Below are 14222 nucleotides of genomic sequence, written 5' to 3'. Positions count from 1 at the left end.
AGAGTCAACAGTGTTAGAGTTTAATTTTGTTTCTTCTGTTTAATTTTCTCTCTGAAATAAATCCACAATATCATGCATGTGTTTTAATTAAATAATAAGGAAAAATTGAACCAAGGCAAAGACCTATCACAGAACAGTCACATGACATCAGAGGTCACTGACCTATCACAGAACAGTCACGTGACATCAGAGGTCACTGACCTATCAGAACAATCACGACCTCATAGGTCAACGACCTATCATAGAACAGTTACGTGTCATCAGAGTTCACTGACCTATCACAGAACGGTCACATGACATCAGAGGTCACTGACCTTTTCTTCAGCCGCAAACGTCTGAAGAAAATCCTTCAGTTCAGTTTTCATGTCGTTGTGTCCTCAAACAAAAAAACACAACAAACAAAATGTGTAAAACTTTTAGTTTATACTTTTAATTTAATTAGTAGTACTGTGTGTTGTTGTGCCCGATGGAAATTTCAACTCGTTTTTTGAATACACAGATCACAAATCATCTCCTGCAGCTCAACACAGTCGGGGACCACACAGCCCAGGTGCTGCAGGTGAGGTCGGTGAGGGTTGACCACCAGGGGGCACTACAACAAGTACACAGCACCATTCAGATTATATAATTAAGAAAGTTTGGACTGTTTTGTTTTGAGTGGAGACGCAGCGAGAGCACAGGACTTAACTCAATCACCTGTGTGATGTCCTGTGTCACAGACTCAGTCCTCACACACCACACACTGAATCATCTCGTCCTCCACCTGGACACAAAACCAGCCAATAAGAGAGACACACACATTCAGTGGAATCCAGAGCTCACGTAGGGTCAGCTGAGGGGGGGTGAGGTCTCACCAGGTGCGGAGCGAGCGACAGAAGCAAAAGTGCGTCGAGGTTTCGTTGAATAAGACGACGAGAGGAGACGGTGGAGCTGAGTGAAGAATCAGACAGAATCCAGGGGGAGTAAGTCCGACTCATTTGAGTTGAGTGGAGGTTTCTGCTCCTGCGATGCCGAGACACTTTGATATTTAATCTCCATATTCAGTTGTAGAGCAGTCAGAGTTGTAGAGCGGCCCTTCTCCCTCTAATGACCTTGTTTTCTCTAAACTCAGAGTCAGACGTCTTGAGTTCAGAGGGATCTTCATCTAAATAATGTCATGAATCAGACCCAGAGGAGCAGAATCACTAATGACCTTTATAAGAGTCCACCTGCCTCTCCTCACCTCCTGCTGTGACCCCTGCCCCTTCACTGTTCGTCCTTTTGTCTTCCAATCTCACTTTCCTTTGCCCACAGATTTATTTCTCGACGACCTCCAGCCACTCCGCAGCCTCCTCTCCCTTTTTTTTTTTTTTAAGCTCTTTAATTATTTTATTATGTGTAAATCTGCTTTGGGGGGAAATTGAAAGATTGAGAATAAAATCGGCCTCGAAGGAGAATAAAGAACTTCTCTTTCTCCACCATTAAAGCTGCTAAGTGGCTGCTTTCATCCAAAGTTTCTCTGCATACTGGGAGTATATACATTTTGTAGAACATGTATTCCCAGCAGGATGTAACCCCCCCCCCAGCAGAATGCCGCGCTTGACACACTGAACTTCTAAGAGTGTGTGTGGCTGCTCAGCTTCCTGCCTGTGGGACGTCAAGGATAAAGAAATGACTTCATGTTCTAAGAAGATAACGCTTTTGTATTATGAGGCAGAAATTTACCCTGTTTAAAAGTTAATAATTAGACTTTAATAAATGGTTAAGATACAATAAACTGAAGGTCTTAAGGTTGACTTTTATTTTGTAAGACTTGCACAGGCACACATTCATGAATACTGAGGGAACATCGTGGGTCAAAGTTCAACACACTTTGATTTGCTTTGACAAGGGAAGAGATGTTTGATTTGCTCTCAATCCACAGACTGGAGGTGAGTGACTCGTCCCTTAGTCCTTTTGCAGGGCTCATTATTTGCAATAATCTGATTTATTTTAAGAATACCGTTTTTCTGGAAACATGAACGGATCTCAGTGCACAAGAGCCATATCTTTTTTTGAAATTGACTTCTCATTGCAGGCAGCAAACTTGCTCCACACCAGTTACAAGCCTTAAAACCTGCTGTGATTCCATCGTCTACCAGTGCCACCAGTGCCACCAGCATGTTGATCTTCCTGCTGCTGAGCGCTCTCTGCTAACAGTAACTCTCCATCAGCAGGGACACCACCATCCAACAGTTCTTCACAGATGTGCTCAACCAACTCTCCATCCACTCAGACTACACCGGGTCTACGTTCAACACTCCACAGCTTCAGGTGATTCACCTTATACCTCATTTATTCAAAGTTACTAGAAACTTTACTCATATATGCTGATTAGTGCACTTTACCACAGAACAATATGGAAGTCTCTGGACACTGATTAAGACTCGAACATTTAGATGGAATAAATTCACCAACATAACAAATTAACAAAGTTCTCTCCAGGAAACTTATTCTGAATTTATAATAAATATATTTATTAAGTCAGCCCTAAAGTAAATTAATTTAAAATAATGGGATCCAAGGTGTTGCATTAGATGCAATTCAACAAATTTAAAAGTACACATTTAAAAATGCAACTGTCTTTCCACACCGGTCCATGAGCCTCTGTCATTTTTGAATGTTCTTTATGTTATAAAAAGGTAAACGACTGTGTTACCACATAACATGTTACAGACATTATATAATACATGCATGACGTCCTGTGCCGTGACCAGCAACACGCCTCAGGCTTCCTTCAGGCCGACAGCAGGTCTGCGTTGCCGTCCTCCCTCTGATCTCCAGAGCCACAGACTCGGTTTCACACAGATTAAAAAGGAGAACCTGCTTTGGACCACGACTACAAGTTCTGACAGTGCAGCGACTCCAGATGAAAGTGATCCTCTGCTCGGAGTATTTGTCTAATTACCCGGAGTCGCAGCGACGCAGAGCTCATATGAATGCAAAGTGTCTCTCAGGAGACTCTAAATCCCGTCAGCGTCTCTTTCCTCAGAGCTCATCTCGTCTTCTTGAGACGCCACGAGCCACAAGGACACCGGTCCACGTCGGCAAGTCACCGACAGAGTCCGACTCCCACAGGACAGAAACACCTCCTGCTGTTGATGCTGTGTTGAAATGACCTTGGACTTGTTGTGCAGGAAGAATCAGGAACAAAGGAAAGAGTCTTGTTTACCTTCAACATTCAGCTGCAGCAGACAGGAAGTCCTCGGAGAGACGGACGTCCACAACATGTCTGGAGACTCTTTCAGATTCAGCCGTCTAGTCCACATTGAGAAGTGTATAATACGTATATTAATATTCATGGCAGGCCACCAGGGTCGAGATAAATGGGAAACACTTAGAGCTATAAGTACAATAAACCCATTTAATATCTATACTGGTTATGGTTTACATGAGGGGCTGGACACACTGGTCAGGTCAGGACCATAAACAACTGTCCATGTTCACATTGTTAAACTGGGCTCCAATGAGCCTGAGCTGCATGTCTTTGGACTGTGGGAGGAAACCAGTGTCCCCACGCAATTACTGGGAGAACATGGAGGCTGCATACAGAAGAGACACTTCTAACTCACAGGAAAACACGTCACAGCCTCGAATCCTGCATTCAGCTTGTGGTTTGAAAGATTAATTTATAATTTTATAAATTACAGCTTAGTGAGTAGTATTGACACTCTGCAGCTCCTTTTATTTCCTCTATATCACCACAGCACTGATGATTACAGAATAGAATAAACTCTTTGCTATTAATACAAATTACTTTAACATGAAAGTGAAAAGGAAGCGACTGTTAAATGATAAAGGAATTAGCTTCTGCCTCATCTCCTTCTGTCCTGAGGAGTAATTATCATCTCCGCTCCGAGAGGCTCGGAGTCATCAGGCCGCTCGGTGCCACTCACTGCGCCCGAGCAAACAGAGAGGAAACCAGTTAGGGAGCTGGGTTCTCTTTTAAAACCACTGATTAAAGCAGACTGGGTTCGACTGAATACATAAAGAGCTCAGAAAGCAACTGTGTGAGGATTTCTTGGCTCACTGGATTAACAGACCTTGAATTATGTATAACTGAGTTATCATTCTTTATCATGCGGTAAAAAGGTAAATCATCATCAGGAGTTGAATTCAGGAGGAGAAACTGGGAATCGACCGGAGGTGAAATGTCTTCTTTGTTGGAAGTGATTTCCCCGTCTTCCGTTCTGTAAAGGACACATTCATCCATCTGCTTCCTGGTTTGTTCCTCAGCTCCTCTTAAAGTTCCTCAGCCTGTGAGAGAAGTTCAGAGTCTCAGTGGGACCAACAGGTGGAGCAACTCCTCTACGCTCACTGGTTTCATTCCCACTGGGACCATCTCCACCAGGAGTCCTTCTCCCTCAGCACTGGGAGCTGCTGCAGATAGTCCAGGGAGCAGCGTGTCCACATGAGGACACTGAGGTGTTGATGTCCGTCTCTGTCCACTGCTCCTGTCGTCTCTTCACAAGCTGCCACATCTTGTCTCCACAGAGACAAAGAGGTAAAACTAATGGGACCATTAAAACCAGTGTGAGCCAACACTTCCTGTCTGACGGCCTCCTGATAGAATCCAGAAGGGACCGGACTCTTCCAAAGGTTTATCGGCAGCAAGCAGCAGCTTCACCACAATCTACACTGGGAACCATTACTGGAAACAGCTTCTGGAAATTTTCATAACTTCCAGTGACTGTCTGTCTGTGTCGCCATCAGCGTCTCTGCTTCTCTTGTCATGTTCCTCTCTCTCCATCCTGCAGCTTTATCCTCAGCTCCAGAGTTAAACCTGTTAACTCACATTACATGGAGGGGAAGATACCCCCCCCCCCCCCCCCTTAACTTCACATTCATCTCCAGGACTGTTGTGCTTCTCTGTGGAAGGATCCAGTTAAACAGTTGATTAGTGATGGAACCTGAGAGGAGAAGCTCTTTTCTTGCAAAGCAGCTCAACGATCACAAACATCTCCAGGTTCTCGTCTCCTCCGTCTTCACAGCCTCAGGCTTCAGGATGGATTCCTTGTTCATCACAGGAGGCGACAATGAATGATCTGAGATCCTGGTAGAAATCATGTTGTTTAAGAATCTTCAACCTGAAACCATCTGTTATTCTCTCTGGTTCCTGATCGACCCAGAACATTTAGTGATGGTGGATTTTACAGATCATGTTTTAACTCTAACAATATTTCCCTCTGGACTAATTCAAACACCTTGATTAAATGAAATCTATGAGTCTGAGTCGAGCTTGATTGAACTGAAGTGACTTTTGGTCCTTTCTAGTTTTATCATGTTCTCCTGTATAAAAAGGATCCAGACGATGACCTCAGATTATTTGTTCACCTTCTTGGAAACAAGTAATTACTCAAACCAATTTATGTGCATTTAATTTGTAATTATTTCATTGATTTTCAGTAACGGCTGCCATGACAGTGTATTGATTTGTGTTTGCTCCATCCGTCCATTATGACCTCAGTGAATGGTTAACTGGCTCTTGGATCCTTGTGTTGGAATGTGCACACCAGCTTAGTTCTGGGATCCAGAACCAGTTAAACAAACAGGAACCGATAACTCAAAATATTCAGGTTCCGAGTATGACGGCGGCAGAGAGGCAGCGGTTACACAAACGACTCCAGGAATCAAAGCATGTGATGTTTTCCACCAGAATGACTGGAGACGTGTGAACTCGTTGGGAGTAATCAGGCAAGACAGTGAAGCTCTGAGTCGACACGGTGGACAAACCTGACTGAGCATGTGACATCACAACGTGCAGCTCCTCCTGAGTCGCTGATCTAACCAAGCATGCTGTGTTAACAGATGCTGTGACGAGCTGCAGGATCGACGTCAGGATTTCATATGAGCTTCAACTTAATAAGTTGTACATTGTGAGATTGTAACAATTGTAATATTTAAAAGCATAAGGGAAAAACACATGTCAAGGAGAACGGGTGGATCTGATGGATGTGTACGGACGCCGCCAACTGACCTGCTTACAATAATCAGAGACAGATTTAGGTATTTGTCGCATTTAAATATAATCAAAATATATAATAAAGAAATCAACAGATAGCAATTTTCAGATTGTATCACAGAAAATAAAATATTCACACGTCCCTCCTGGATGTAACAGCAAAAAAACAAAAACACTTCCTACCCAAGCAATAACGATACAAACAAAATGATTCCCCAAAACCTCAAGTTCATATAAAAACCTCAGTTCATCAGTTTAAACAATCCGTTCTACTCAGTCCGGTCAAGGATATCATATTCATATGTGCAAAAAAGAAGCCATGAGGTTGCATTTTCCACATTTCAAAAATGCAACCTCATTACTAACTCTTTAAAACAGAGACAGAAGCTGCTTTCTGCTGGAGGAGACCAGGTTCAGGGAGGAGACATCAGTTCAGTCTGTGAGAAGAAGCTGTTTTTAATTGATAGGACAGAGTTGCAGCTTGTTCAGGAACCAGGTGTGTGTGTGTGTCTGTGTGTGTGTGTGTATTTGGTGGAAGCAAGGTTTCTCTTTAGCCTCGGGGTGAAGTGCACAACACTCGGACACACAAGTCCACCTGGCTGCTCTGGCATTCAGCTGGTGTCAGGGAAGCGAGAGGTTGTGCCGGAGCTGCCAGCACCAACGTCTGCAGGGAGCGTCATCATCATGCAGGAGGCGAGCAGGAGCAGAAGCAGGAGCAGGAGCAGGAGCAGGAGCAGAAGCAGGAGCAGGAGCAGGAGCAGGAGCAGGAGCAGGAGCAGGAGCAGGAGTCGGACCCTGGCAGCAGATCAGGTGAGTGTGTGTTTGTGTTCAAATTGCAAAAGAGAATGTGATCACCATGCAGGAGTGAGTGTCACAGAGGAGTTGCTGCATGGAGTGTGAAGATGGAAGGGGAGGTCCTCAGAGGGGGTCACACACACTCTAACACATGTCAGTGCAGGTGTGTGTGTAGGTGTGTGTGTGTGTGTGTGTGTGTGTGTGTGTGTGTGTGTGAGTGTGTATGTACCGGTGAGCGTCTAGTCTCTCCATCAGTCCTCACCACCACAGGGCATATTTCATTCAGCTGTTAAATGGAAGATAAATGAAATATTATGAATTGATTAATAAATGTAACACAGAGACAAACGTCTCATGAAGAAAACATACTGACACTTTATCTCATCATCTCTCTTCCTCCTGTCAGTTCAGACCCTGCTCCTCTTCTGCTCCTCATCATCTCCTCATCAGCTTCTGATTTAAACACAGAACATGTGTAGATATACAACATGAGGTTAAAGGTCAGGAGGAGGCTGGCAGGAACACAGGGAGGCTGGACTCATATCTTGCTTTTGGATTCCTGGTGTGTTTCATTATTTATTGTTTTAAGCTCGAAGTTCAGCTCCTGTTAACTGGAATCTGTGTTGAATCTTTAATTTAAACGACAGACAAAACATATATTTTGATGAAATAAAGATAAACCGCTTGTTAAACGAGAGGATTTTCTATTTGTCTCAGTTTCATATTATTGTAAATTGTAATTTATGACTTTATTTTGTTGGTTAAAGGGACGAGACATTACTGTGAGCGCTGAGATAGACTGTGAAAGCTTCAGCCTTGATTCTGTCACAGACAGAAACGAATGGTTCTCAGTGAGAGAACCACTCTGCTTCCTGCAGACCTTCATACATCTAAAGACCCTTCACAAGCACAGATGAGCAATGACACACTAAAGTAAAGAGGAAACCACGATAAGCACAATTCAGTCAGACAACTCACGTTCGATCATGTAATATATTTATTACAACAGATTTAGTGTTTGGCGTCTAGGCTCCAACTTAAATCACTCCCCCATATGATTACACAGGAATGATGGGAGTGATGAGCAAATACTTGTAACCCCCCCTGTTGGAGCCTAAAGGTGGATGCTGGGGTGGTGGAGGGGCTGAAGCAACAGGTAGCAATACTGCAGCAGCACTGTGAGCAAGAGGGGTTGATGGGAAATGTATCTCTGGTTAAATAGACCAGCTGATAAGGTGGGTGTGTATTATAGATGGTTGTGGAGATTGAGGTATGTCACATGGTGTATGTCACATGATTGGCGCAGCGCAGCTCGAGTTGCCCAGATTACAGGCATCTAAAGGTTTGTGTTCTGGTTTCTGCAGCTCAGCCTGTTTTCCAAAGCAGTCTGATATTGATATTTTTAGCTCTTCCTTATCAGCAGGAGCCACAAGGGCAGAGGAGTGGATACTGGGGGGGGGGGGGGGGGGGCTGGGCGCACCTCCACGACAGCCTCTCTGTGGAGGACATGTCAGTGTTAACTGAGCTATCTCCTCATTCTGCAAAGCACAAGTTGGTCTTGAGTTTTACATTTCAGCGGATTCTCATTCAGTCTGTTCGGTGAGGTCAAGGTTCACGACCTCGGACCGGCTGCAGGAAGTTCTCTGCTCCCTCGTCAGCGGCTGGATCGTCCACTCGTACAATTCTAAATGAACGAAAACGATCTCTGCATCTCAACGTTCAGATCTTATCGATTCCTCCCCTCAGCGTTTCGTTCTTCACTGGTTTAAAAACTGAGGAATTCAATCTGTCTCTTCAGTGAGAAATTCTCCAATCAGACAAATATTAACTGATTCTCTTTTCTGAAATGAGATTTGTTACTTTTCTCCCTTTAAAGTGAACTTTAATAGCTTTGTGATTTCAGAGGCTGGTTATATTTAGTATTTTATGACATTTCAATTAATTAGAATAATCCATAATGAACATAACTGGTTGTAAGCCGAGCACCAACATGAGATTTTCCTTGTTTTGCTGAATGTGCATCATTTGGTGAAGCTGAACAAACAGCTCACGTGGATCAAACCACTATCGAGGGATTGTATTCAGGTCAAAGCACCAGAGGAAGAGTTGACCTCGTTTCTAAGGTGCTGCTTTGTAAGTGGAGCAATTTAAAATAGGACAGTCCAGAAATAAATATAAAAAATAAATAAATAAAAGAACCTGCAAGAAAAGCAAAACTCTTTTCTCTCCAGGATGGATGAAGGTTCACGCTGCCGTGCGCCCAGAGCACCTTTAACAGTCACTGGTTTCATGGTTAAATTAATGATTAGAATCAAGATGTCAAAAGTTCATAAACACTTCACTGTGCATCTTATTGCATCAATGAAAACAACTTTCTGAGAAGATCAAGGCCAAAGTTTGGTTGAATAGTTATAATTTAACACCAACATATAATTCTTCTGATAAATCGACTCCAGGCCACAAGGGGGCATTGTCATCGGACTGATCTGCGTTGAGTTAAGTACGAATGTATGAACAAGTATAGAATCACGACAGCTCTCTTGTTCCAGGCCTTTATTCCAGTTTGATAAAGCCAACATCATGTTTCTTTGCAAAGTTACATTCACAATCTTCCATCGACCTGATTCACAGGTTCACCTCCACTTCCCCTTCATCACGTCTCTCTACACGTCCATTAGTGATTTCTCCCTCTTCTCTTATTCTTAACACTCCCGGCAAATGTACTTATATTTACTATTTTATACAATATATCATCGGTTAATCCATTCATACATCTCCCCCCCCCCTCCACATGCACACACATATACACTGTACAAATCCATGGCTGAGGAAAACAACAGCTGAGTTCCGCCGTTTTGTTTTCAAGTTGATGAGCGAGCGCTGCGAGATGATTTGTTCTAGAAGCCGAATGTTGAAGGCGACGTGCAGATATAATACAGAGAGCGGCGAGAACCTCCGGTGTGTTCTGAGGACCCCGGTCCAGGAAACTGGGGGGGGGGGGGGGGGGGGGGAACGGAGCATTTTAAAATAAAAAAAAAAGAACGAGATCAATACAGAAAGAAGCAAAAGTGTTCTTTGAAGTAAAAAGTAAAAAAAAGCCCTCATATCCCTTCCTCTCCTCGGTCGAGCTCCGACTTCTTTCACCTCTTAGTGTTAAAACATGGAAAGCGAAGCAGAGGATGGGTCAATACACTGGTTTTACAGTACGGTGCAAACAGAGTCATGAACCTCCCGTGATGCAGACGTGGCTCGTTGATGCTCGGTCGGCCTGTGCAGTAGTGGAGGAGTGTTTAAGAATCCAGTGTCGGGACAGGAGGTCGTGACCTCTGCAGCTACAGGAGAAAACGAGCTACTTGAAAAAAAAAAAGTGCAAAACCTTTTCTTTTGGTCGCTAGTTAGTTAGATCTTTATTTTGGTTCAGGAGACGGTGGCTTTGGTCCAGAGTTCGTCTTTGTGGAAGTTTGGAGAAGCCAGTGAGCGCAGGTGGGTTTGAGATGAAGATTAAGCCGCTAACCCCCCCCCCCCCCCCGGGCCGGGTGAGGAAGAGCTCTGCGTTTGGGGGAGACACAAATCATGTTCACATAGGCTTTGTCCTCTGGCTTCTTCTGTCTACCGTCCAAAAATGTTCTCATACTCCAGCAGGATCAGCTCCACGATCTGGTTCTGGTAGACCATGTGGACCGCCATGTTCCAGGTCTCGGTCTCAGGGCGCAGCAGCGTGGGGCCGAACACGATGGCCACGCTCTGGGTGGTCATTCGGTTCTCCTCACCGTGGTCGATCACCCTGGAGGGAAGACGGAATATTAAATAACCTTGAGGCTGATAAGCTGGAAACAAGAATTACTCCATCAACCTTTGGGGACACACAAACAGACTGTAATGGTGGTGACAGTCTCAGAGTAGATGAATATTATGGTCTGTTCCTTACGTCCTGAGGTGCTTGAAGAGGACCTGCATGGTGTCGTGGTTCGGCTTTGGCAGCTGTCGGACCAGATCTTTGATGGAGTGGACTCTCTGCTTGTAGTCTGAAATCTCTGCAGCACGAAAATCAAAATATATATCAAATGTCTGAGTGAAGGATCCGAGAGCGCTAACAATCTTTTACCCTTCAATGAAAGGAACCACAGCGTTACAGGTTTTAGAACCTGCTGCAACATGACCAGAGAGAACTGAGAAAAAGAACTGAGGTTTTTCATTTAACCAAAAAGGTAGAATAACTTCAACACCCACATTGCACCAGGCTCAAAAGGCACTGTCCTGCCTCCCCTATAAAAAGGGCTGGACCGGAACTTCTAGTGCTTTTAGAAATGTGAGTGGAAAACATTCTTCAGCCAAACTTAACTTTTTAAAAAGAAAGATTTTGTGGCATCAGCATGGAGAGAAATTAAACTTATACCAGTGACATTGAAAATCAGCAAAGTTCCCATTAAATATCTCCGAGTTTAAATTAATAACACCAGCTCAACATATGAGTCACAGGAAAATCCTGGAGAACAAAATGCTTGTTGAGGTGAATTTCAGTTCAATGCTTGTTTGTGGTTTTGCAACAGTTAATGCTTCTTCTAAGGACCCACTTCTTAACACAGACGGTTAATACAGAGCAAACCCATAAATAAATAAATAAATAAATAAAGTCAGAGGCCCAGGACGTACTGATGGAGTTGACAAAGTCATGGAAGAGCGAGTAGGTGAAGAGCGGCTCCGGCAGCTCTCTGAAGTACATCTTCAAAGCTCCAGTGGTCACATGGATATCCTCCCACTTCCCGTCGGCCAGGTTCACCTTCTCATCTGGACACAAACACACTCTCCAGTCAGACCAGTTCACACCATGACAGGAGAAACCCTCAGAGAAACTAACTCCTCAACATTAATCTCATAATGACTCACTCTCAAAGAGAGAGGAGAAGCAGGGACCCACCGTGATTGACAGCAAAGCGTAGTTTCTGTATGACAGCCAGGTTTCCACTGACTCTGTAGATCCCGTCCACACACAGACCTGCAGGGCAAGATGGGAGGAAAACACCAGTTCAGCCACATGTGCAAATTACTCCCATGTTTTTATTATTTGCTGTGATGATTCCACTAAAACAAGACAAGTGTACATCATGATGTCAGGCGATGGTTTATCTGCCATGACCTCGAGTGCCAGAAAACTAAAGATTAAACGTTAGAAGGAACTCTTTCCTCTGAATACATGTAAAGTGATAAAGTTGCCCACGCACCACTGGTCTCCACGTGGTCGATGCACGTCGTCACGAAGCTCGGCACCGTGCCGTTCTCCCTGTGACACAAACTGGACAAACTGCAGCCGAACACCTGATCTGAAGACGCACAACAACAAACACACGGTCATAAAACAGTTCAGAGTCCTCGGTCGGTGAGTTTCGGACTCAGTCAGAGCGGCACTCCGGTGATGAGCCATATGTAAGGCGGTTGAGTTTTATTTTTTAATGCCAAAGAAGCAGAATTCTCTCAACCCATTCAGTAAAGTTTTTAACACAAAGTTTAAAATCACCAAATAAAAAAATTCATGAAATTCACTGGAAAACAACATCAATAATCCAATAAATGTATAAAAGTAAAATACGATATGATAATAGGTAAAGCCTTTGCGCTCACATATAATTCAGAGTGTGTGAGGGAGATTTTGTTTGTGTGTTTGTGTGTGTGTGTGTGTGTGTGTGTGTGTGTGTGTGTGTGTGTGTGTGTGTCACCTTTGATGTATCCCTTGTCTCTGACGGACTGCAGGGTGGGACGCCGCGTGAGGAACTTCTTCAGCTTGTGTCTGGTCTTCTTGTTGTCGTTGGTGTCCACGATGGAGGAGTTCTTCATGGCTGTGTAGTGGAAAGGAGAAAGCAAATTGGTTTCCAGCAGTCGTGTGAGCGCCCTGGTGTTCATGACGGCTGCTCGATGTTTTGGAGGAATGAAACTGATAAGCAGCTGATTTATGAGGCAGGTTAAGTCGTATGAGGAAGTTGAGACACTTAATCAAACACGTGTAATTCACTGGGAGGTTGTTGTACTTTGATTTTCACTCTTCGATACACACTCTAATTTCTCTTGTACCCTGTTCATCCAACACTTCAGTCTTTCACTCTTTATAACTTACTACCGACTTCACTGAAACGTATGTGTCATGCTTTGTTTTCCTATGCATGTGCTTATGTTTCTGTTAAACCTCAGTTCACATTCAAACAGACCTCTGCCTTTCTTCGAGTCTCTCTGTTCTTTGTCTCCCGTCTCAAAACCAGGAGATTCGGGCAAGTCCTCTTCAATGGCCTCATCAGACTCCCAGGCCTAAGAGGGAGAGACACACACACACACAGGGATATAAAATGTTGGTTGTTAAAATCTGCACCTGCTGCACCTTCGGCCGCCCGTTTGGACTCCCGGGCGCCGGAGGAGGACTCAAGCCTCTGCACGTGGCTCGACCGAAAACAAAAACAGAAATAACATTTAAAGAGTAGCTGCTAGCTCACCTGCTTTAGAGAACTCCTCTTAACTGTTTTCTTCTGTTTCTATTTGTTGATATTTCTAAAAATAGTTCAACAGGTTTGATCTTTTTTACACAAATGATTAATTTTACTGACTAACATTCAGAAACTAGAAGGGCGCTTGGAGACATCCATAAAGGCCGACGCCCTGTTTGTCTTGTCGTATTCAAGAAAGTTACAAATTAAATTCTGGATCTGGAATCTGCTCCAAAATGTATAGAATTCTTCCTCTCAACACGAAGCACGGCTCCACAAAATGTAAATAAATTGGTTCACTGGTTTTGCGTAAACCTGCAGATAAGATGAGCAGCTGATATTCAGTTGACGCTGACTTCATGGACATCTGTTTTAAAATGTGTACGTTCATTAAGAAAGCAAACATGCCAGCAGCACTTAGTAGAAATGTGATGAAGCCTGTTCCACTCCTCCTCTCAACAGGCTGCTCCTCGCTCTACATTCTCCAGCCCTGCAACTACCACTTGGACCGGATTGTTGTGTTTCGAGCTGCACAACAGACGCTTGAGTTGCTGACCTTTCGTTTCCTGAACCAAAACGAACTTGTGCAGGTTTCAGGAGTGAGAGTGAGAGCGTCAGTACTCACATGGGTGCTGATGGTCTCCTGCAGCACTCGGTACCAGTCATTGATGATGGTGTCAGTGTCCCACTGGATCAGCAGATCCGTGCCGTGCCGAGTCTTCAGCTGCAACCGGGAGAGACACACAAAAGACTCAGCTTGAGTAAAAAATAATCAACCACAACTAGATCAAATGTACTCCTTCATGTGTTCTCCATCTGTGTGAGTTTGTGAGATTTGGTTGTGTTGTTGAAAGCAGCTTCGGAAAGATGAAACAGAACCAAAGACTCCTACAGATTGTTTGTCTTTCAGCACTTTCAACTTGTTTAAACAAAAAGTCAAGAAAAATCAAACAATCTGATAAAAAAAAACAAGGAAA

The 14222-nt window shown here is 43.9% G+C and overlaps 1 protein-coding gene across 12 annotated transcripts in view; it reads right to left on the bottom strand.

The window, feature by feature from the left end:
• Nucleotides 1-9313: 9313 nt before the first annotated feature.
• The window catches only part of LOC133968148 (rho GTPase-activating protein 12-like), a 38309-nt gene continuing 33400 nt past the window's right edge, over nt 9314-14222 (bottom strand). For all 12 annotated transcript variants that reach the window (XM_062404005.1, XM_062404008.1, XM_062404007.1 and 9 more), the window contains 8 exons: nt 13871-13969; nt 12976-13072; nt 12490-12609; nt 11998-12096; nt 11694-11771; nt 11429-11563; nt 10704-10809; nt 9314-10559 (listed from right to left, as the gene is read on the bottom strand). In XM_062404005.1, coding sequence (XP_062259989.1) covers nt 10385-10559; nt 10704-10809; nt 11429-11563; nt 11694-11771; nt 11998-12096; nt 12490-12609; nt 12976-13072; nt 13871-13969 — 909 coding nt within the window. In that variant the 3' untranslated portion in view covers nt 9314-10384. The remainder of the gene's footprint in view (nt 10560-10703; nt 10810-11428; nt 11564-11693; nt 11772-11997; nt 12097-12489; nt 12610-12975; nt 13073-13870; nt 13970-14222) is intronic.

Source organism: Platichthys flesus, chromosome 14 (assembly GCF_949316205.1).
Source record: "Platichthys flesus chromosome 14, fPlaFle2.1, whole genome shotgun sequence".
Lineage (NCBI taxonomy): Eukaryota > Metazoa > Chordata > Actinopteri > Pleuronectiformes > Pleuronectidae > Platichthys > Platichthys flesus.
This window is presented reverse-complemented; position numbering and strand designations above follow the sequence as displayed.